This window comes from Triturus cristatus, chromosome 4_1 (genome assembly GCF_964204655.1).
Source record: "Triturus cristatus chromosome 4_1, aTriCri1.1, whole genome shotgun sequence".
Classification (NCBI taxonomy): domain Eukaryota; kingdom Metazoa; phylum Chordata; class Amphibia; order Caudata; family Salamandridae; genus Triturus; species Triturus cristatus.
Window position 1 is genome coordinate 1142692273 of NC_140585.1, and position 23936 is coordinate 1142716208.

Genomic DNA, 23936 nt, shown 5'->3' on the forward strand with positions numbered 1-23936 from the left:
CAGCTCTGACAGATCTCAAAATGCGATCTAATTAGCTGCCAACACTTCAATCAGGAAGTGTTGGCAGCCATTTGACCCCCAAGGCTTGGTAGTGGGGGTTTCAAAATATATATTTTTTTTTTTGCTGCGAATTCGCGGAGAAATCCACAAACCCGCTGCAAAATTGTTTTTTAAATTACGAGCACGGTCTACCCTGCTCATTGTATAATTGCCCCCCCGGGTGGGCCAGGTCCCAGGAAAATATACTATTATTATTAAGGTGAGGCCCTTACCCAGGCCAATTAAGACCCCTGGGGCGCAACCCCCAGGGTCCAGCCAAAAGGGGAAACAGGAGAGGGGAGCCATGTGTCCCCCCTCCCAGGCCTATTTTGGCCCCAGGGACCCCATCCCTCGGGCCCCAGCCTAATAGTAGAATAGGGAAGGGGCCCATCCGTCCCTCCCTCCCCAACCTCTGTGGCCTGGCATGCACTTGAAAAAGGGAGGAGGGCCATGCAGCCACCCTCTGAGCCTGTAATCGCCCTGGGACATAGTTGGATCCTGAGGCTGTGAGTAGTATGGGGGTTGGCTGCATGCAGGGGTTTGACCGCAGGGCCGTGTATGGTGTAGGTTGGATTAGCGTATGGTGATTAAATGTTACTTTACATTAAAAAACCCTGAGAAATTCACTGAGAAAAAAAGGTTACAGGGATGTTATAGTTAGTAAATAGAATTTTTATAAAACCTTAGAAATTCACACAAAAACAAAGGTCACATGAACTTAATAGTTAGGTTCACATTTTACACACACAAAACTATATTGTGAGAAGTTGGCCTGGCATATGCTGTCTCCTAGTTATAGGGACACCTTGCACCAGTCCAATTCGACTCTTATTGATGATAGGTTTAAGACAACCTTTAAAGAAAGCTATCCTAGTGGTAGCTAAGGAGAGCAGCCTTCAGGCTAAGTCTTGAAGGAGTGTTAAGCTTATTGTTTTACCATAATAACCTCTCGAATAACCAAATGAAAGAGTAGCCCACACAGGTATATATATAAAATATATGTATTTATTCTAGACAGAATCCCACAGTCTCTTTATGAGGCTAGTGGCAAAGTTACAATTCAAACAAGCATTTATAAACACAATAAATAGCACAGGAATCACTGGGCCCCAGGGGGGACCAAACCATATATCAAAAAAGTGGTATAAGAACCACGACAATTCTACAGACAATGCCTAGGGCATTTAGGATCGCTGGTCCCTTAAGAATCCAGCCCAGGTTATGAGGAAGGGGACCCACGGGAGGCGCGTGCAGTGGAAGTAGCTGCTATCGGGATCTCCATTATAGTCTATGGAGAATGTCGCGGTTGAAATTACACAGATTAAAGTCACTTCTAGCATGAGTACAAAGTTAAAACTTTAGACTTAAGCTTTTGAGGAGCCCACTACCACGAGAGTACCGAGGTACCACTGTTACCCGCCCCAGGGAAGCCGGGTGCATAGGTCGATTCTGGTGTCGGGTCGCGGGCTGATTTTCTATAGGAAAATGTTCAAAAGTGCTGCTAGCCAAAAGCGTTGATGATGCCGTGAAGATCAAAGATGTGAAGATTGTAGAGAAGAACCTGAAAGCAGAGGGGACAGAGTCTGGGTCACGGCAAAGTGACCAGGAGGCTCAAAGCAAAGAGCCCTTTGATGTTGTGTGCTTCAGGTGCAAAGTGATGTAGCTTGGATCTGCAGCCACGGGCTCCGGGAGGCTTCAAGGAAGGCCAGCTTCTGGAGGGCGACTGTCCCACATTGGATGAGGGTCGCTGCTGTGTTAGTGTCCAGATTGGATCCACTAAGCCTTGGCAACTGCAACCCACAAAGAATAAACAAATCGTCTACAATGCAGACCCACGAGGTCTGGGAGAGGTCTCCTTTGGAGAGACTGTAGAGCAGGCCTGGAGCAACTAGGGGAACTCTTGATTGTCGAAATAGACCTTTGCTAGGGCCCACAGGTTGAGAGACAAGGGACCGTGGGAGGCGGCAATTTGGAGTGCGTAAAAGGGCACCCACGGGCCACCGGAGGGGGCTAGGGCGCTGGTCTTTGGCACAATTGCTGTAGAGTGGTTGGCTCGAAAACAGGCCAAAGCACAACTTCTCCACTGGTCAGGGTCATGTGCTACGCAAGAGGTGGCCGGTGTCCTGGGGTATTGGGGATCTCGGCATCCACGTGGTCCACGGTGCCCAAACTCGTTGAGCACACTGGGATGCGCTGGAAACCCACCTCAAAGGTGCTGGAAGTCGTCGAAGTCCGTAGGAGCAGCGAGGTTCCAACCGGGTCACTTGCAGTGTTTCAGGTGCCTGCCAAGCAGGGGGATAACTCTTTTATCCCAAGGGAGATTTCTTCTGTCAGCTGGGCAGCAGCAAGTCAAAGGTCAAGACTGTAAAGTTCAAGATTAATCTGAGGCTCTGGGGCCACGTTATTCACCTTTATCCCCAAGATTAGGGGAGTGTCCAGAGTAGTGTTCACCAATGAGTGGTGAGGCGGGAAAGGGTGGCTACACCCTCTCCTCTTTGTGTGTTTCCCGCCTGGGCGAGGGGCAGGATGCCCCTGAACCGGTTCCAAGCGGTGTATGCAGAATGAGGGCTCTGCAGCTGCCTACGTGCAACTCTGAAAGGACATTTGGTGCACCCACCCTGTTCCAATCCACATTATCCTGTCTGGGGAGATGCTAGCACCTCCCTGCCACAGGAGCCCTATTGTCCAGCTGGCGAGGCTGGGGTTTTCCCCAGCAACAGCCAGCCAGAGTCGTGTGGGTGGCGGGTAGTAGCCATTTTGTACTTTTAAATTGGTGTCTCAATTCTGCTGCTTTTCCCATATCGCCCCTCTAGCAGGGGGGAATCGTACCCTCATGCCCATGGCTGGACTGGGGGTATGATTCCTACATGTTTGACACCAAACACGATATGGTTCTGTGTAGCCATTCTCAAGTTATCACGCTATCGCGCTAGACTTATAATGCGGTTAAGAGTATATGGTATGGCCACACTACAAACAACCCAAGAATGATTTTACAAGGGTTGCAGAGAGGCCCTACTCAGGTAGGGGTCCCCCCTCACACATATCTCAGCACCCTGCCCTGTAGGATTAGCAAGGCCTGCTATAGGGGTGACCTATGAGAGTACATGTGTTGTAATGGGGTGGGATATAGGGTACCTATATCCCTGTAAGGGGTGCTAGCACCACCTTACCCAGACTACAGTAGTGGTCTGGTGGTGTCAGTGTGTATGGCTGTCCCAGGGTGGCACAAAAAGTGCTGCAGCCCTGGTAGGCCTACTGAGGGACCCATGCCCTGGGTACCTAGGGTACCATCTACAAGGGACTGTCAGGGCATCCTCAGCATCCAATTGGTTTGTACCTAGGGTACTTCACATTAGTTTTAGGGAGAAAGCAGATAGGCTGGGGTCCTGGATAGCAGGATCCCAGCCAGACTAGTCAAAAACCGCTCAAATACCAGGCAAAAAGTTGGAGGCATCCATTAGTCAGATTCCACCTTCCTACATATATAAATGTAGCAATTATAATTGATAATATCTCTGCATCATTTGCTGTAAAATTATTGATGAGAAAACTGTGCATGGCGGGGGCACGAGTCATAGTTACTTGAGATAACTCTAATTATAACTACTGAATTTCTATGGTTTTGTGTGTGTAAAATGTAAACATAACTGAACGTACCTGTACCGTTTGTTTTAGTGAAAATATAAAAATATATATGTATGCATATATATATATGTATGTATGCATATATATATATGTATGTATGTATATATATGTATATATATTATATATATATATATATATATATATATATATATATATCCTGCGGGTCTCAACGCTACAGAAGACCTTTACACATGTTTGATTTGATACAATAGACCTGATTGTCCTTAGAGAGAGTAGAAATCAACCACATGCAATGTTTAGCTCTCGAACTTTTACCACAATGGCTTGTAGAATTTTAAATCATTGAATTTTAATCATTGGTTACATTATGTTTTACTAAAGATTCTTTTAGGTAATTTTATAAATATGATATCTTACTATTTATTCATTTTTATAATATGTTCTTATCGACACCTAGTAAATTACATTTTAAGGTATTTAAAGTGGTTAGAACACATTTGTCTTCAGTGGTGCCTATCTAGATGAAAGACTATATAGATAGGTCAATGGATACATTTTTGAAGGTCCAAGTACCTTTTAATTTATTTATTGGCATTTTTTGCACACACTATATTGCACTGGCATTTATGCACTTTACAGGTGCGGTCGGTTTGTTCGTTTGTTCGTTCATTTATTGAAGACTGAGATACTATATATAAAAATGATAACCATGATTTAAAACTACCTGAATATTTAAAATGAATGTTATTATACATCAATAGAGGTCCAGGTATTTCACCAGCATAATTCGATGATTATTCTAACTATAAACCCGAGGCATTGTTTGAATCCCGCCACTTATACAGAGGACACATTAGCTCTCATAATAGTACATTGAAACATAATCTACATGTACTTTCCACAAACATCAGTTTCAATTCTCAAATATGGTCCCACAAATTGCTGAAACAAGATTTATACAAATATATTGTTTTTAGGTTGTATTTGCACACATATGGGTTTTATTTACACTTTGCACTTGTACAGAAATAATATTTATATTTTTATTATTTTTGCTTTTAAAATAACGTATCACGATTCATGTATCAGAACAAAAGAAAAAATATGTACATGTATATCAGACTCTTATACCTTGGCAAGCACAGGCAAATGATTATTATCATGAACCGAATGACGGTATTTTACCGAGATGTATCAAGCAATGTTTATTTGACTATGTGAAAAACAAATGGACATTATTATGTAATTGTGACACACGAACTGCATCAAATGTTTTAATCATATTCTGTTTTGGTTAAGCTTTTGTCTATGTTCATGGATAATTGACGCGCCATGCTTGTCACGTGATCGTGATTACTGTTGCACTGTCACTTTAAAAAGGGAGCTATCTCCATATGCCACTGTCATGTGATCAAGGCTCAGGCGAGCCGAAACGCGTTATGGCGACAATGGAATAAAAAGAAAATCTTGCACATATTTTCGGGTCTGTGTCCATCCTTTGGGAGAGCCTTTGGATGAAAGTTAGCTGAACTAACTATAACGGGGGAATTTCTAGGATTTTGTACGAGGGAAATGTCCAGCTAACTATAACGCCCCTGAAACCTATGGTTTTTTCAGTGAATATATATATATATATCAACCAAAAGAAGCTCCCGAGCTTCAGAGACACACACCACATGGAAATAGTTCTTCAGAACTCTTTATTAGCAGCAAACAGCATTCGCACCTGATTGTTGAGTGTCCCTGACGCGTTTCGATGCTTCGATGCTCGATAGCTTCTTTTGGTTGATATATATATATATATATATATATATATATATATATATATATATATATATTATTATCTACTGGCGGTCGCCAGTAGATAGTTATAGTTAGGACCGTGTTTCCATAGGAAATCCGCAACATTCTATTTGGAATAACTTTGGCGCCGGTTGACGAATCTTCGCGAAATTTTAAAAATAGGTGGGGCGCTCCGCTCCGCTCCTACCCTGAAAGTCTCAGGGTGATTAGTTAAGCGGAGGCTGAGAAAAAAGGGGGGTCCCAAAACACGTTTTCCCCATGCAATTTTCCATAGGGACCTTTAGTCCAAGGTACAGCCCGAACGGCTGAACAGAATTACTTGAAATTTGGCAGAGAGGTAGTCCTCAGCTCAGGGATGTGCCTTTTGCATATATGGAGTCAATCTGTTCAGTAGTTCCTGACAAAAATTGCAGTTAAAAGCACATACATATCTATAGCCGCGCACCATGCGCGCACCGTGCGAGCACCGTGCACGCACCGTGTGAGCACCCTAACGTGCGCGAGCGTAATTCTGATTGGTGGTTACATGTTAGTCAATGTTCGAATCGGTTGAAATCAGGAAGTGTCGGCCGCCATTTTGTTTGTTTTCAGTGCGAGAGTGAAAAAGGAAGGTGGCGAACGTGAAAAGGGGGCAGGGTAGAGAGTTCCTGACCCCCTAGCCTTTGTCAGGGGGTCCCTGAAGGACCCCGAAGGCAGAAAAAAACATTTTTTTTTTTTTAAATCGTGGGGGTGCGCGCACCGTGCGCGCACCGTGAAAAACCCCAAAAAAAACAACAACTTTTTTTTTAATTTTTTTAATACGTAGTTTATTGTAAAATAAATATATAAAAAAAATAATAATACATACATAACTTAGCATTTAAAAAACCGTACAAATTCACTGAAAAAACCATAGGTTTCACACACGTTATAGTTAGGAATTAGCATTTAAAAAACCTTGCCAATTCACTTAAAAAACCATAGGTTTCACACATGTTATAGTTAGGTGGATATTTCACTCGTAAAAAACCAATGAAATTCCCCCGTTATAGCTACTTCAGATAACTATAACTCGCACGACCGCCACTCTATCACAAGGATGATGTCATCAGTGATGTCAAGAGTGATGCCACTGACCATGTCATGAGTGATGTAATATGTGACGTCATGAGCAGAGGATTGCGGGCGCGCGAGTTATAGTTATCTGAAGTAACTATAACGGGGGAATTTCATTGGTTTTTTACGAGTGAAATATATCCACCTAACTATAACATGTGTGAAACCTATGGTTTTTTAAGTGAATATATATATATATATATATATATATATATATATATATATATATATATATATATATATATATATATATATATATATATATATGACGGCACACCCTCTCGGTCTGGTGCACCGTGTTCAGACCAAGCATTTATTTTTGGACATTTGCATGAACTGCAGAAACACGAAGCCCCCCCTAGCGGCTTGGACGGCCATTATGGTGTGATATGCTGCACTGGGGAGAGAGGAGGCGATGTTGTTTGCCTGATTTAGGAGTTGGATGAGAGGCTTTTGGTCGTCCTGCTGGGCACTTGAGCTGGAGTACTGCCCATATCCAGCAATTGGGGACATCACTTGATGTGAGGAGAGTCTTTGTCACTGTACAGACATCCTTATGGACTGCATTTACCAGCATGCATCTGCTTGGCAGGCTGAAAGCGCGAGTGATCAGGATACCTCCCATTGGAGGAGGAGCGTGATGACATAATAAAGGAGTGGTTTTCTACTCACCTGCACCTCTTTAGACCATCAGAGAGAGCGCGGAGACCCAAGAACAGGCACTGATGAGAGCCATTGGAAGGCTTGAAACGCGTCTGCCTTAGCGTTTCAAGGGACTGCCAGCACCACGCGCATTTTTATCAATAAAGCCCTTGCCTTCAAACTCCGGAGTGTGCTGTGCTTTTTCCTATCGAGGAGGAGGTATTGGTTTTGTGTGTTGTCAGCAAGCAGGTCGCTGACTAACGGCACACCCTCTCGGTCTGGTGCACCGTGTTCAGACCAGCATTTCTTTTTGGACATTTGCATGAACTGCAGAAACACGGAGCCCCCCTAGCGGCTTGGACGGCCATTATGGTGTGATATGCTGAAAAGGGGAGAGAGGAGGCGATGTTGTTCGCCTGATTTAGGAGTTGGGTGAGAGGCTTTTGGTCGTCCTGCTGGGCACTTGAGCTGGAGTACTGCCCATATCCAGCAATTGGAGACATCACTTGATGTGAGGAGAGTCTTTGCCACTGTACAGACATCCTTATGGACTGCATTTACCAGCATGCATCTGCTTGGCAGGCTGAAAGCGCGAGTGATCAGGATACCTCCCATTGGAGGAGGAGCGCGATGACATAATAAAGGAGTGGTTTTCTACTCACCTGCACCTCTTTAGACCATCAGAGAGAGCGCGGAGACCCAAGAACAGGCACTGATGAGAGCCATTGGAAGGCTTGAAACGCGTCTGCCTTAGCGTTTCAAGGGACTGCCAGCACCACGCGCATTTTTATCAATAAAGCCCTTGCCTTCAAACTCCGGAGTGTGCCGTGCTTTTTCCTATCGAGGAGGTGGTATTGGTTTTATATATATATATATTCACTGAAAAAACCATAGGTTTCACACATGTTATAGTTAGCTGGACATTTCATTCGTAAAAAACCATTGAAATTCCCCCGTTATAGTTAGTTCAGCTAACTATAACTCGCGCAACCGCAATCCACTGCTGATGACGTCACATATTACATCACTGTATTCACTAAGATACTGTTAATAACTCAGTTATACAATTAATTTTACCAAAAAAAACATCCATTTAGACACTTATTTACTCATTTATTCTTCCATTAACCTTTAGATATACATATATAAAAAATATTTATTTTTCAGAAAGACACATATTCACTGGATGATGTCATCAGTGATGTCATTTGAGATGTCATCAGTGATGTCATCAGTGATGTCACTGACCATGTCATGAGTGATGTAATATGTGACATCATCAGCAGTGGATTGCGGTTGCGCGAGTTATAGTTAGCTGAACTAACTATAACGGGGGAATTTTAATGGTTTTTTAGGGGTGAAATGTCCAGCTAACTATAACATGTGTGAAACCTATGGTTTTTTCAGTGAATTTGCAAGGTTTTTTTAAATGCTAATTCCTAACTATAACGTGTGTGAAACCTATGGTTTTTAAGTGAATTTGCAAGGTTTTTTAAATGCTAATTTCTAACTATAACGTGTGTGAAACCTATGGTTTTTTTTAGTGAATTTGTAAGGTTTTTTAAATGCTAATTTATGTATGTATTATTATATTTTTTATATATTTATTTTACAATAAACTACCTATGTATATAGTTATAGATTGACTGTAAACTGTAATATGGAATGGCTCAGCTCTTTTTTTTTTTTTTTTGGATAAAGTTGAACAGCATAGTTAATATCTTCTATAAACTCATAAACAGTTTAAAATATAATTTTTTTTTATGGTTTTTCACCGTGCGCGCACCACGCGATTTTCGGAAAAAAAATAAAATGTTTTTTTCACCCTTCGGGGTCCTTCAGGGACCCCCTGACAAAGGCTAGGGGGTCAGGAACTCTCTACCCTGCCCCCTTTTCACGTTCTCCACCTTTCTTTTTCACTGCCACACACAAAATGGCATCCGACACTTCCTGATTTCGACCGATTCGAATGTTGACTGACATCTAACCACCAATCAGAATTACGCTCGCGGACATTTGGTGCGCGCACCGTGCGCGCAAGGTGCGCGCATTTAGATATTTATGTACTTTTAACTGCAATTTTCTCAGGAACTACTGAACAGATTGACACCATATATGCAAAAGGCACATGCCTCACCTGAGGACTACCTCTTTGCCAAATTTCAAGTAATTCTGTTCAGCCGTTCGGTTGGTACCTTCGACTAAAAGTCCTATGGGAAAATGCATGGGGAAAACGCGTTTTGGGACCCCCCTTTTTTCTCAGCCCCCGCTTGACGAATCCCCCCGAGACTTTCAGGGTAGGAGCTGAGCGGAGCGCCCCATTAGTTTTGAAAATTTCCCGAGCATAAGTCAACCGGCGCCAAAGTTATTCAAAATAGAATTCTCAGATTTCCTATGGGAACTCGGTCCTAACTATAGCTATCTACTGGCGACCGCCGGTAGATTATATATATATTTATATATATATATATATATATATCACCTACTAGCAGTCGCCAGTAGGTAGTTATAGTTAGGACCTATTATCCATAGGCAAATCATAACAATCTTTTCCAAATAACTTTGGCGTCGGTTGACGAATCTTCGCGAAATTTTCAAAACTCGTGGGGCACTCCGGTCAGCTCCTATCTTAAAAGTTTTGGGGTGATTCGGCAAGTGGGGGCCGAGAAAAAAGGGGGGTCCCAAAACGTGTTCTCTCCATGTTAATTCCCATAGGAATCTTTAGACACGGCTACAGCCCAAACTGCTGAACGGAAATACACCAAATTTGGCGAAAAGGTAGCCCTTGGTTCAGAAAGATCCCTTTTTGTTAAATGGTGTAAATCCGTTCAGTAGTTCATGAGAAATTAGAAAAAGAAAAAGTTTCAATATCTGGGCGGAGCCTAACGACACATCTCATTGTGAGATCTGATTGGCTGTCAGTACTTCATCCTGGAATTGCTGGCAGCCATCGTGGGACCAATATACATGATAGTACGCCATTGAAATGCATTGTAGTGAATCGAAGATTTTGAGGGTTACCAAAAGGAGAACTATAAAGGGTGATAACAGACTTTAGTTACATTAGAATTCATTTGTTGATGGTACCATACTAATTTCAGGAATTGTGGTGTGTTCTAAGGTGATTTTACCCTGTGAAAAACCTTCTGCTGGGATATTATGAATCATGTTTGAGAGAAAACTGAAGCTAAAATGAGAGCATATTTTCTGTAAATTCACATTATCTTTCTCAGTCATGTGAGAATGAAGTCTGTCATTCTCAGTAAATCATGTACATACAACAAGGGCAGAGACTGTCAGTTGATTCCTTTGTGTTCTACTGCAGAACAAGTAGAGCGCTAACAGCCTTACTTATGACGAAAGTATGGCACACCTGAAGCCATCTTGATTGGAATAAACTGGTAAAACTTAAAACATTTAATTTAAAAAGGAACAAAATGATGGGGTTCATTTTGTCATAGAAATTATGGTTAGTGCTGTAGAAAGAAAAATTAGGACATGTTTTAAGTGAGATCTCAAATATCTTCCTGTTATATTTCAACAGGAGCAGACTGTCAGTTGACGCCTTTGTGTTCTACTGCAGCTTCCCAGAGTTATCTAAAGAACAACTAGAACGCTAACAGCCTTACTTATGACAAAAGTATGGCACCTCTGAAGACATCTTGATTGGAATAGACTGGTAACACTTAAAACATTTAATTTAAAAAGGAACAAAATGAGGGGGTTCATTTTGCCATAGAAATTATGGTTAGTGCTGCAGAATGAAAATGTAGGGCATGTTTTAAGTGAGATCTCAAATCCTCTGCTATTTCATTAGAACATTCTGACATTCAGACTGAAACAATCACTTTCAATACCTGCAGTAGACTTCCAGTTAACTCCCTGGTGAGTTTAATACAGTGATCTAATGAACAACTAGAGTGCTAACATTCTGAATTTATGGCAAATGTGTGACACATCTGAATGCCTTCTTGATGGAATCAAAGTAAAAAACTGAAAACATTTCCTACCGAGGAGACTGCAGTAAATGAGGAAATTAGGAAACTTCATAACAAACAAGTCTCCCAAGATGGCCACCAGAGTAAAAAGAGCCCAAATGTAGCACAAATATCACCCAGATGTTGCCCACATATAGCCCAATGACAGAAGTGTGCAAAACACTTTTTAGTTTTAGTTTTCTGCAGTTTTATATAGTGCAGACTGGTCAGGTATTGGAGCGTTACATCTTACTTGGACCCCTTATTGCGTATTTTGCACGCAGTACATGAGTTTGATCTGGCGAAACATTGAACTTTACAATTCTGTTAACCTGAAGTTGCTCTGAACCGGGCTTTGTAAAGCTCGTTTTTACCTACTGGTTTTAATTAATTCTCACTGTATTGTATTAGGAAAGAGGATTTACTGTTTTTATGTACACTTTTATGATCTATGTTTCTAAATCAGATTGAATAAAGTTTAATGAATTCTATGGCAGGACGGAGGCGAGAATTATGCATATCTTTCCTCACTTTATTTGCATAGCAGTTCAAAGAAAACGTAACACAACAATCATTAAACAAAAGACTACACAACCCATGAACCATTAGGGGGGTAGTCTCCAAGGCAACTATAGTCCTAACATATCACAGTCCATCGTATATAATATTGTGACGTCCGTTCGGCTTCCTCTTTCTTCACTGCTCATCAGTTAAGTGCATTCCTTACATTCTTGGCTTAATCTGACGTTGTTGCTGTTTGTATAGCGGTTTCTTGTGCACGTTATTAGCATTATTGCCTTGCTATTGTTTCATAATCCCTGCGCAGCAGGCTCTTGCCCGAGAGCGTTCTCCCCCTCGCAGTTTCTCCCGCTATGCGCTCTGCGCGCAGTGAGATCCGGTCAGGCGCGTCTGGTCCGAGCGAGGCACCTCCATCAAGCGCTCCCGCTGGTCTTTACGCGCGTTTGGGAATCCGGTCACTCCTTTAGTGTCCGCTTGATTCCCGACCAACCCTCGCCTAATTTTTACACCGCTATGCGGTGATTTCCCCACACGGCCACGTTAGTGACCAGCGCCATTCTTATAATAGCTTCGGGGAAGGCCCAGTTGTTGGGGCACCGGCGAGGGGGCTGCCTTAAGGATTTTAGGACATTTGTTCTGTGCTCACACCCTCTGCTATCATGTCTTCTCCAGAAGACCATTTTTACTCCTCCTACCAGGAAGTGGAGGAGGAATGCCCCCCCAACTTCTCCCTCCAGCAGTGGACCAAGCCCTCTCTCTGGCTATTTCTAGGGCGCTGGCTCCTCTTAGGGATCAGGTTGATAAGCTGGCTAAAAGCTTCCCTGGGGTGTTCGGTGACCCAGATCTGGTGGTGGCGGGTCCCAGTAGCTCCCAGATGGGGAATAAAAGGGCCGTTAAGCATAACGCGGGGCACTTGGAAGGAATTTATAAACTTATGGAGACCTTCCTCAAGAATGCGCGAACGCTGAAACATGCACCCTGCCAGGAGGAGGAGGAGTCCGGAGAAAATTGCGACGCTGTCACCACTATTGTAGACCCAGACGGCGGGTTTCCCTTAGAGGGAGAGGGTGTATCGGAGGACGATTTCTCCTCCGATGTTGATAAGGACTTGGGGCATCCATGGCATCCAGAGTCCCACTCCTCTCAGTCCCGGGTTGGGGACGGGGTCCACTCTGACATGTTCGAGCCTACCCAAATTTACCATCCTAGGTCGGCGGAGTGGACCCCTGACACCAAAGTGGAAGAGTATGTGGTGGGGAAAATCCATCAATCCCTTGAAAGGGAGCTCAGGAATAGGATGAGGGGAGAATGCCCAAGGCCCTCACTGAAGGGGAAGGTGGCACACATGCCTGAAATTGATGAGAAACCATGTACCTTTTTCTCCAAGTATTTGAGGGATCCCAAGAAAGGAATTGATAGGTCTTGGACGTGGTAGGGCCCTTGACCCAAATTATTCAATTGGCGGAGCGTTCAAAGGAGTCAGGATCCCCTTTGTCCACGGATATTGTAGCTGGTTGAGCGCACTACCCTAAACCCTAAAACACTACCCCCTCCACTACCCAAACACCACTGCACTACCTTTAACCCTAAAACACTACCCCCAGCACGACACCCTACACTACTCTAACATAACTGCACTACCCTAAACCCTAAAACACTACAACAAGCACGACCCCCTACACTACACACACACCACTGCACTACCCTAAACACTAAATCTACCCCCAGCATGACCCCCTACAGTACACAAACATCACTGCACTACCCTAAACCCTTAAAACACTACCCCCAGCATGACCCCTTCACTACCTAAACACAACTGCACTACCCTAAACCCTAAAACACTACCCCCAGCACGTCCCCTTCACTACCCAAACACCACTGCACGACCCTAAACCCTAAAACATGACCCCCTACACTGCACAAACACCACTGCACTACCCTAAATCCTAAAACACTAGAACCCAGCACAACCCCCTACAGTACACAAACACCACTGCACTACCCTAAACCCTAAAACACTACCCCAAACACTACCTCCTACACTACACAAACACCACTTTCCTACCCTAAACCCTAAAACACTACCCCAGCACTACCCCCTACACTACCCAAACACCACTGCACTACCATAAACCCTAAAACACTACCACCAGCACAACCCCCTACACTACACAAACACCACTGCACTACCCTAAACCCTAAATCTACCCCCAGCACGACCCCCTACACTACCCAAACACCACTGCACTACCCTAAACCATAAAACACTATCCCCAGCACGACCCCCTACACTACACAAACACCACTGCACTACCCTAAACCCTAAAACACTACCACCAGCATGACCCCCTACACTACTCAAACACCATTGCACTACCCTAAACCCTAAAACACTACCCCAGCACGACCCCCTACACTACCCATACACCACTGCACTACCCTAAACCATAAAACTCTACCCCCAGCACGACCCCCTTCACTAATGCACTGCCCTAAACCCTAAAACACTGCCCCAGCACGACCCCCTACACTACCCAAACACCACAGCAAAACCCTAAACCCTAAAACACTACCCCATCACGACCCCCTACACTACCCATACACCATTGCACTACCCTAAACCCTAAAACACTACCCCCAGCACGACCCCCTACACTACTGCACTACGCTAAACCCTAAAACACTACCCCATCACGACCCCCTACACTACCCAAACACCAATGCACTACCCTAAACCCTAAAACACTACCCCCAGCACTACCCCCTACACTACCCAAACACCACTGCACTACCCTAAACCCTAGAAGAAACAAAACCACCCCATGCCCAATCCCCCTTACCTCTCACTCCTCGTGGTTCCTCTCTCCTCATGGTTCCTGCTTCACGTCGTCTCTGAGGGGCCGTGCACGTTGTTGTGAGGAAACGGAAAAGTCTCTGTTTCCTTACAACAACGTGGATCGTCTACATGTTTTTAGAACGCATGGTCATTTACCATACATACCTTTACAACAAAATTTGTTGTAAAGGCATGCGTGGTAAATGACCATGCGTTCTAAGAAAATGTGTAGTAATGACTTCGCGATGTACAACGCATGCTTGGTAATGCATGCGTTGTAATGGTATCGCGAAGTAAAAGAGTCGTTGTAACAGCTGTTTACTGATCGAAGCTGGCCACTGTTCTTCAGTGAGATGTTTATTTAATTAATTAGGAGGAAGGAATGTGTTTTTTTAATCGAAAAGTGCATTCTCAGCTCTTGTATTGTGAAAGTGTCCGTGCGGCCTGGTTTCACTTCCGCTGAGAAAGTGGAAGAGTCTCTTTGGATCTAAAGGAGTTCTGTTGTTGGACGGGGCCGGCACGACAAGTCATCAGAAAACATAGCTAATGGAAAGCGTCCTGCCTGAAGTGTGGAGCAGTGCCATTAGAGGTCAACGAGTGTGCGTCTCACCGCAGTATGACCGTACCGTGTGACCCATGTGCTGCCTCTTCATGGTACGGGAGGCAGAAGCGGCATCGCAGGTCCTCTTGAAGACCACTGTAGCACTAATTCTACATTTTGGTACTAGGGCATTTTAACGTTGTTGTTCCTGCCAGATACAAAGAGAAGATCCTGTGTTATTCAGTGCCCTCGTTACCTGTTTTGTGGGTTGAGGTGCTTGTCACTTCGCTGCCCCGCCGGTGCACATGACTGGGCACCCCACCTCGTTTTGTAGGCTACTTAAAGTGCCGTTATTCGACTCTTGTAAAGGACTGGTTAAATTGAATGTGTCTCAAAACAGGCAGTTCCCTGTTCAGCGGAAATTCCATATCAGAGAGATCATTAAATGCCTACGATTTATGCGGCTTTTTAGTACTAGTCGAAACAATAGAAGTTGCGATCTCCTGTAACTCCCGAGAATTGGGCCTCAAAGTCTGTCAATGTGTGTCTCGAAAAATATATACAAGCATAGCATTGGTGTGCGCAGACAATTTCAGAGCCAAAAAAAAGGCAGAGATAATCAGATCCTTTTTTATAGGCTCAGAAGTAATTTCTTACAGTAAGAATTAGCAAACATTAAATTGAGAGCTCGCGCAGTCGGATTTCATTAATCCCCCGTGCAAGCGGTTGGTGTAAGAAATGTGCGTTATTTATCTATGTGTTATCTATTTTAAAGACATATAATATGCTTTATACCCGTTCATTTTCACATTGAGCGGGGCCTCATTTCCTCCGAGCGGATGCCGGGTGAGGTGAGGAGAGCTCCCGTACATTGATGGGTAAGCGTTGTTTTCCCTTTTGTTTCTGTTTTTTCATGGGTTCCTGCATTGAACAGAGAACACTGATATAAATCAATAGTGTTCTTAGAGTTACATTTAGACCCATGATATATAGTAAGTAATGATAAAGTAGAGTGATGCATATGTTTGGACACTGATTGTTTCCCCTTCTCTCTAGGGAATGGACGAACACTACTGATAAATTGACAGAGTGGTGTGTGAAAAAGTCAGCAACCGAAGTAGGTTGTATAATTTCCGTTCTGGTTGTGTTTTTACTTTATGGATTACACACATATATAGCAGTAGCATAAATTCATAGGTCCTGACGAAAGCCAGATTATCATATAATCATGTGGCTGAAACATGTATACCCTTTTTGAGCTGGACTTGAGCGGTTATTTTTTCAAAACTGCTCCTGCACTGGTTTTAGTTTCGTCACCTGAACAGAACCAATAAAGTATCATTTCTGTTCCGGTAGATGATTTTAATATTCACTTTTTGTTTGTTGCACTGCTTCCCTCGCTACTACCCACATCATTAAGAACCTTGGTTGATACAATATCTCAAAGTGAAGATAAGGTTCACGTGGTCCTTTCATCCTGTTGCCCTGATTCAATGGAGGGCACCGGAAAGGCTACCAAATCCCAAATGATGTGGGTGGCTACCTAAGTGGCTGATGGGATTTATTTTCACTTGTTGTAGTATCTACCTACTTTATCCTTATTCTTTTGGTCTGACCCTAGGTTTCCTGTTTGTAGTTATAATACCCCACCTCGTGTGCCATCTGCAGGGCCTCTGCCCTCGGATCACTGGTTTCGGTTTCTGGAGTGGCAACATAAGCAGTTGCTCCCAAAGGACTAGCCTGAACACTTAGGTGAATATCCCCTTCACCAGCATTCCACGGAAATTCTTTCCTTGCTCTCCCACGTCGACAAGGACGTCATAATAGCACGGCTCCACTCGTGACACTGTATGACGTCATCGGAGCCATAAGAGGACCTCGTCGGCGTGCTGACGTCAGTTCCACCCATTGTTTCTGTGCCACCGAGGCAAACAGGCGGACCGAGACATTTTCACATGTATACATAGTATAATAAATATATATATATTCACTGAAAAAACCATAGGTTTCAGGCACGTTATAGTTAGAAATTAGCATTTAAAAAACCTTAGAAATTCACTGAAAAAACCATAGGTTTCAGGGGCGTTATAGTTAGTTGGACATTTCACTCGTACAAAACCATAGAAATTCCCCCGTTATTGTTAGTTCAGCTAACTATAACTTGCGCGCCCGCAATGCACTGCTGATGACGTCACATATTACATCACTCTTGACATGGTCAGTGACATCACTCATTACATCACTGATGACATCTCAAAAGTTTCTAGTGACTGAATATTTATAAATCCACAATTTAATAGATAGCTAGTTATCACTGAGATAAAAAATTGGAGTGAAGGGGTGCGGCTATTTCATCTTCAGTGATCTGTGATCTTAGGTACTAGCAATGTCATGGAAGGAAATAGTTTTTTTTTTTAATTCCCTTTACGGTATTTTATATTTTCTTCTGAACGCACAATAACATGAGCACTAAATAAGCACAAAGCCACCAACGCTAATAACACATTTTTGTGCCAAATCATCCGAAATAAACCCTGTGACCTCGAGTACCAGGGGCATTTTTACCAAATATCGTTAAAAAAATCAAGGATTTCCAACTCGGGGGTCTTTAAAATATACTGTGAATTATGGTAGTTTTAAATTTTGGTTGAAGTGACAAACTTGGAACACACCTATCTACGAAACAGAAGTTTGAGGAATTGGCTGAACGAAACTAATCATGGAGTACTTGACTATAAGTAACTGACTGAATAGTTTAATTGTTGTAGCAATTTTCTATATCTGTCTACTACCAGTAGTGTAATTTAAAGATTAGGAAATGTTACTAAAATGTCCAGAGATACAGTGACACCATAAACCCAGGATATAATTAATTAAACACACCCAATATAGGCAATATTACAGTAAATCACATTGGCAGATAAAACCTGTAGTCCTATCAAAAAATATTGGTGGTGCAATTAAAGCTCACATACAAATGTTAGCACCCTAACATAGGGCAGACCTGAGACACGTCATCTCTGTAACCCCACAAACAATCATTGTCAAACTTTGGACGTCTACGAGTGTATCCACCTCTGTAAATTTGTGTATCTACCTATACATCAGTCTTGGTCTATTCAGCAATAAATTGAGCTATCTATATCTATTCCTTCATGTCTATCATATTTATTCACTCACTCACTTTCTTTCTCAGTGTCTTTCTTTCTCTCTATCTTTCTCTCTGTCTTTTTATCTGTCTCTCTCCATCATTCTAACTCACTCAAGCTCTTGCTCTCTCTCTATTTCTCCCTGTCACTTTCTCTTTCCTTCTGACTCTCTCGCACTCTCTCTCTATCCCTTTTTCTCGCTCTGTTTTTTATTTCTATCTATTTTCATTCTCTCAAGCTCTTTCTGTTTCTCTCTTTTATTCTCTCTTCTGTGCTCTTTCTGTATTCCTTTCTTACTCTCTTCCACTCTCTGTCTCTTCCTTGCACAATTTCTTTCTCGCCCTCTCTTTCTCTCTGTGTCTTTCTCGTTCTACTTCGCTTTCTCTATTTCTTTCTCGCTCTCGCTCTCACTCTCTCCCTCTCTATCTCTTTCTCTTGCTATTTTGTACTCACTGTCTCTCTTCCACTGTTTATCTGTATCTCTTTCTTTCTCACTCTCTCTGAAGAAGGGATGTGGGGCCCACTTTCACAGATTTACACATTTTTTGTAACGCTTACAACTGGCTTTCTCTACAAAGGTTTTGCCAATGCTAACTTTTTTGTTTGAAAAGGGCTTTCAGCATGTTTAATTGTACATAGGAATCAATGGTGCATGTAAAAATACTATTTTATGAGAGTCCAGTGGCGTAGCAAGGGGGGGCGGTCGGCCACGGGCAGCACAAGTTTTGGGAGCGGCGACCTACCCTCAGCTCTTACCTGCCGTTTCAGGATGGCAATCTCCCCCCCCCCCCCCAGCTCTTTAGTGTGGCCATCGAGGGGGGGGCAAGAAGCTGAGAAAACCGCCAGCATCCCCCACTCCTCAATGCGGCCGCCTCGGGCGGCAAATGCAGAGACCGCTCTGGACAGTCTAAGGGCTAGCTACGTCACTGTGAGAGTCACTGTATATTTTGTAATTGTTTTCCTCTATGGAAGAAATAGTGTTGCCTTTCGAGAAATCCCGCCCCTTAAAACAACCAATTTTCGTTGTTTCCCTCTATTTCTACTATGGAAAGAGATTACCTCCTGCCCTGGAAAGGAGTCTATTTCTTACCATTTCCATCATGGGAAGGGGTCATGTGGTGCTTTAAATGGAACTATTGAAGTGTTGGCACTCTCTATCAAGAGCATGTCTCTTGAGAAGTGCTGGTATTCTCCCATTAAAAGTATTTTGCAATTGTTGAGAATTGCAGGTACTCTCCCATTCAATTTAAAGAAGTGCTTGTACTCTCCTATTAAAAGTATTGCACAAGTGCTGAGAAGTGCAGGTACTCTCTCATTCAAATTAAAGAAGTGCTGGTACTCTCCGATTAAGAGTATTGTACAAGTGCTGAGAAGGGCAGATACTCTTCCATTCAAATTTAAAAAGTGTGTGCACTCTGTACAGGGCTGTACCTCCCCATTTAAAGCACTGAGGTCATGGACATGTTTGTTAATACCAAGACGCTCACACGGTTTTGGTGCAACTCCTGGAGTTTTAGACAAGCATAATATTCAATATACTGGAGTAATATTACACCACATTTCATTAATTCACATGTGCTACATCACAGTCTGTGAAGGCTTACACTTGGAAATCAAGCAATTTGCATGTATATGCAAAATTTAAATTTGCAAGTCCAGTTGCGCGTGAGACTGCTTTGCTTAACAGGTAGGTGACCAGGGATGAAAGCAGCTGATTTCCACAAATGATTGTCCATGGAATTTAGTGCAAGCACAATAGTTCCCCTGTCCCATAATTCTCATTGTTGTACACAGATCTTACTTAAAAGCATGATTAAACCCAAGCAGTAAGTCTGTTGTAACTCTGTACATTTACAAATATTAGTGGAGAGCACCTGATATGAGGTTCACATTGAACGCAATTTACAGAGACTCTCCCACTCTGGAGAGCTGACGATATAGCGGGAAGAGGGGGCCAAGCACAGGACCAGCGGCAAATCGTCCCGGGTCCTGATTGTAAGGGCAGTGGTGATTGGGCCAGGCTTCTGAGGTCGCGCCGACCAAACCCCACCCATATTTAAAGGGCTGCGCGGTGGCAACAGCTCTCTTTGCTACTGCTTGCAAGCGAGGTCAACGCAGCCAATTCTTCGCCCCAACGCCGCGTGTACCGCTGCAAGCAGAAAGGACATCTGGTGCCCCTCCATTTCAAGCCTTCACCGGGAGCCGCACAGGCTGAACAGTTTTTCCCCATCCATCATGCCAAGAGCAGGGTCCCCAAGGGGGAGGGAGACTTACAGTCGCAAGGGTTATACAATCTGGGAAGTTTGGGATAACCTTGTTGTTTTCTTTTACAGGAATGTATTCAGTATTTATGTATCATATTTAATGTCATGCCTAACACTTTTTTCTTTAAAAATGTCATGCTATAGGGTTTTTTGTTGATTTGTTGTATTTAGGTCAGTTGGCGGTTGAGGTCATAATTGGTGGGGACACTTCTGGTCCCTTTTACGCCATCCTTTCCCTAAAACATTTACATTGGCATCACTGGACCATCCAAGGGGTGCTGGCACCAAGTCTAAAGGAGGCTGCAGGGGCACAGCTGTTTGGGGAGGTCCTTACCTATCAACCACCCGCACATGTCCACTTGGCGCAAGCTAGGACTGGCCCTTGGGGGAGAGGAACTAGGGATTAGGGGTGCCCATGGTTGGTATCCCCTGCACAAGAAGTCCTGAGGCGGGACAGATTCCGGTATGGGAAAGGGACGGTGGGGCTTTTCCTTAAGGAGGGGCCCATCCTTTAGACATGGGAGGTGTAAGAGGAAGGGTCAGAGAGAACGACATGATATCACTCGGAACGGTATGTATTCTGTTGGTTGCACAGGAACAGACTAGTTATGTTAAGTGATTTCCACTTACAAGAGTCTTTGTTAAATCTAGGTCTCACTTGTAAACAAGATGTAAATAATGTGGTTACTGTGCAAAACGTTATGATAAAAATGTTGATGTGTAAATAATAAATATGCCCAGGAGTCTTACGACCCCTAACCCAAAGAGATGGTCTCATGGCGTTGTCTGTGACACTGATGTTCTATGTAATGGTGAGTACCCATGGGACATTGGCGACTCCCCGACCACATGATGAAAAATGTATGGTGCCTTCCTAAAATTGCAGTTAGGGTTTTCATTAGATGTTGCTTAACAGGTACAAACTGCTCGGACATTGAAAATCAAGCATGTTATTTCATACTCAACATCATCGAAACAAGATTATTTGAAAGTAACAGCAATGCATGTAAATCTCACCTGCAAATAATAATCATTACTTATTTCTAAAAAAAAAATGAGTAAACTTGGGCATGTTTAGAAGTGCATTGCCTTAAATACTCAATCCTCATATCTCAAATATTTCAATGAAGAGCTCAGACAATAGAAGCAGATGTTTTTGACTGCTAGATATTATCCTGTCATGCACCAAAGTCAGAGAAAAACAGGTATCTTACTTCCTGCTGCATTACACTGCATCATGTGAAATCATCTTATGAGTTTCTACAACGAACAGAGTGGCACATTATTGTTTGCCCAGTATAAATAGCCGTCAAGTATCTCTTTATAACCAGTGACTTGCGATGCACCAAGTCATTGATTATAAAGGAAAGATGTCAGAACTCGACTATCATGTTTATTTATTCACTCCTTAGATAAAGAAAAGCTAAAATCTTTCTCCGTGTTTCCACACATCCGAGCCATGGCATCGTTTTAAAAAAAAATGTCTTGTAATGCACTGTTTCTAATATCTTTTTTTAACAAGTATTTAACAGGTTTTGGATGTGTTTAATTTTGTACTAGAGGTTTTATTTTTTTTCTTTGTATTTGCAAACATGCTTTGTCTTTCATATGAAAGAGCTACGCACCAAGGTTTTAAATAGTTTGTTGAAAAGGTAATGGTGTGACCATGTATTATATGGGATAAAGTACCCCCCTGGCATACATGATAAGGATATTTTAAGCCACCTCTGAGTTCAATAACCTTATAAAAGAACTTGGTCATTGGCCTCCTTCCTCTATATGATTATGGAACTCCTATGTGACTTGCAAAATCCCTACAATGAACTGCAGCGGGTATTTTATCCGATATTTCTTTAACAAATACCATGTCATATCAGTGTTTTCGTTTCTAAGAATTCCCGATGTTGACCGTGTAATTGACCAGGATTCAAGCAGATTTGTGATACAGTCGGAAAGCTGGTTTTCAAATACATGTCTCTCAGTGCCAAAGTCAATGACTGAGGGGCATATGTACGAGGAAGTGGCGGAGTGAGGTGTTAGCTTTCATGGCTTAATGCCTCACTCCGCCACTTCAGAAACACAAGGCTGCGCCATATTTACAAGGATATGGTGCAGCTTTGCGTTTCCCCCTGCGCTGCAAATACACTTAGCAGTGTAGCACCAACGCAGGTGCAAGGGTGTCTGCGTGCAGGGAAGGATTGTTCATGTGTAGGAAAGTGTCCCTTGCTGCACATAAACAATCGTAAAATGCTATTTTGTCACTTTTATGTGTGCTGCTTCATGCAGCACACATGAAAGCCACAAATTGGGGGGACCTTCCTGTACATAAACAATCCATGGCACAAGGCAGCAAAGGTGGAAAAAGCAAAAGCGAGGAGAAATAATGCATTTCTCCTCTTTTCGCCCAGTTAATACCAGGTTTTCCCTAGTCTTAATTTTGGTGCTGCCTCCTATGTACATTGTTATTGTACATAGGAGCAGCGTCAGAATCAATGGGTGTTGCGGCGGAACGCCCACCACAACACCCACTGCCCTTTCCTTTCATGCTAAGCATAGCGTGAAAGGGTGCTTTATTTATAAGGCAGCGTTAAGCCACGTTAGGTGGCTTAACACTGTCTTGTATATAAGGCGAAGCCCCTATCGCCAACGCAACGTCGGAAAAAGTGACATTGTGATGGCGATAGGGGCTTGTACATATGCCCCTAATTCTGTAGGCCACATCTCCCAAAGCCACTTACCGGAGAACAGCATGAAGTCATCATCTTGGAGCCCTTCTCGCGCCACGTCGGACTGCATCGTGACAAGGTCACGGAGAGACACCAGCAGAGGCCTTATATAGCCTTCGTTTGGGTTACCGGGAAGTGTAAGGGAATATCAAATATATGTTAATTACCAAGAAAGAAGCGGGATTATCTTGACGGAAAAAGAGCCATAGGAGAGGTCGCAGGGGTTGGGTTGAAGCCAGACAGAACGGTATTTTCATTCAAGAAATGTCTTTATTTTGCAAAAATGAATTGTAGCAGACAATGGGTAAAAATAAGCTAATTTACCGTCAGAATCCCGCGCTGTTTCCTGTTTACGCCGATCTGAGAACCTGCCATTTTCTAACAGGATGGAAAATGAAACATACTTTCAGATAGCTTCGGTAATGATTTTTTCGTGGTTTTTGGTCCACGGGCACAGACCTGCCCAATAAACAATTTCTTTGGCCCTCACAGCCATATAGTTTCGACACTTAAACATAGATGTAGCCAGGTCGGCATAGAGGTGGGCAGCTCGAAGGTTGCCTGAAAAGTCACAAGTGTGCATAATTATAATCCAACCAGCAAGTTTTTTTGAACTACGCAATTTCACTCAAATTCAGCGGCATATGTCACCTCAGCGCTGATTCACCCGTGGCTGAAAATTCCTCCACGAACAATTTTTGGTAGCATGACCCACACATTCTACTTTTATAAG

General features: G+C 43.1%; 1 protein-coding gene across 1 annotated transcript in view; it reads right to left on the reverse strand.

Annotated features, from left to right (window-relative positions):
* Positions 1-23327, reverse strand: part of LOC146856204 (hepatic lectin-like) — a 109583-nt gene extending 86256 nt beyond the window's left edge. The window contains exon 1 of the mRNA XM_085654250.1: positions 23216-23327. Within this exon, the coding sequence (XP_085510376.1) occupies positions 23216-23273 (58 nt within the window). The 5' untranslated portion in view covers positions 23274-23327. The remainder of the gene's footprint in view (positions 1-23215) is intronic.
* Positions 23328-23936: the final 609 nt, after the last annotated feature.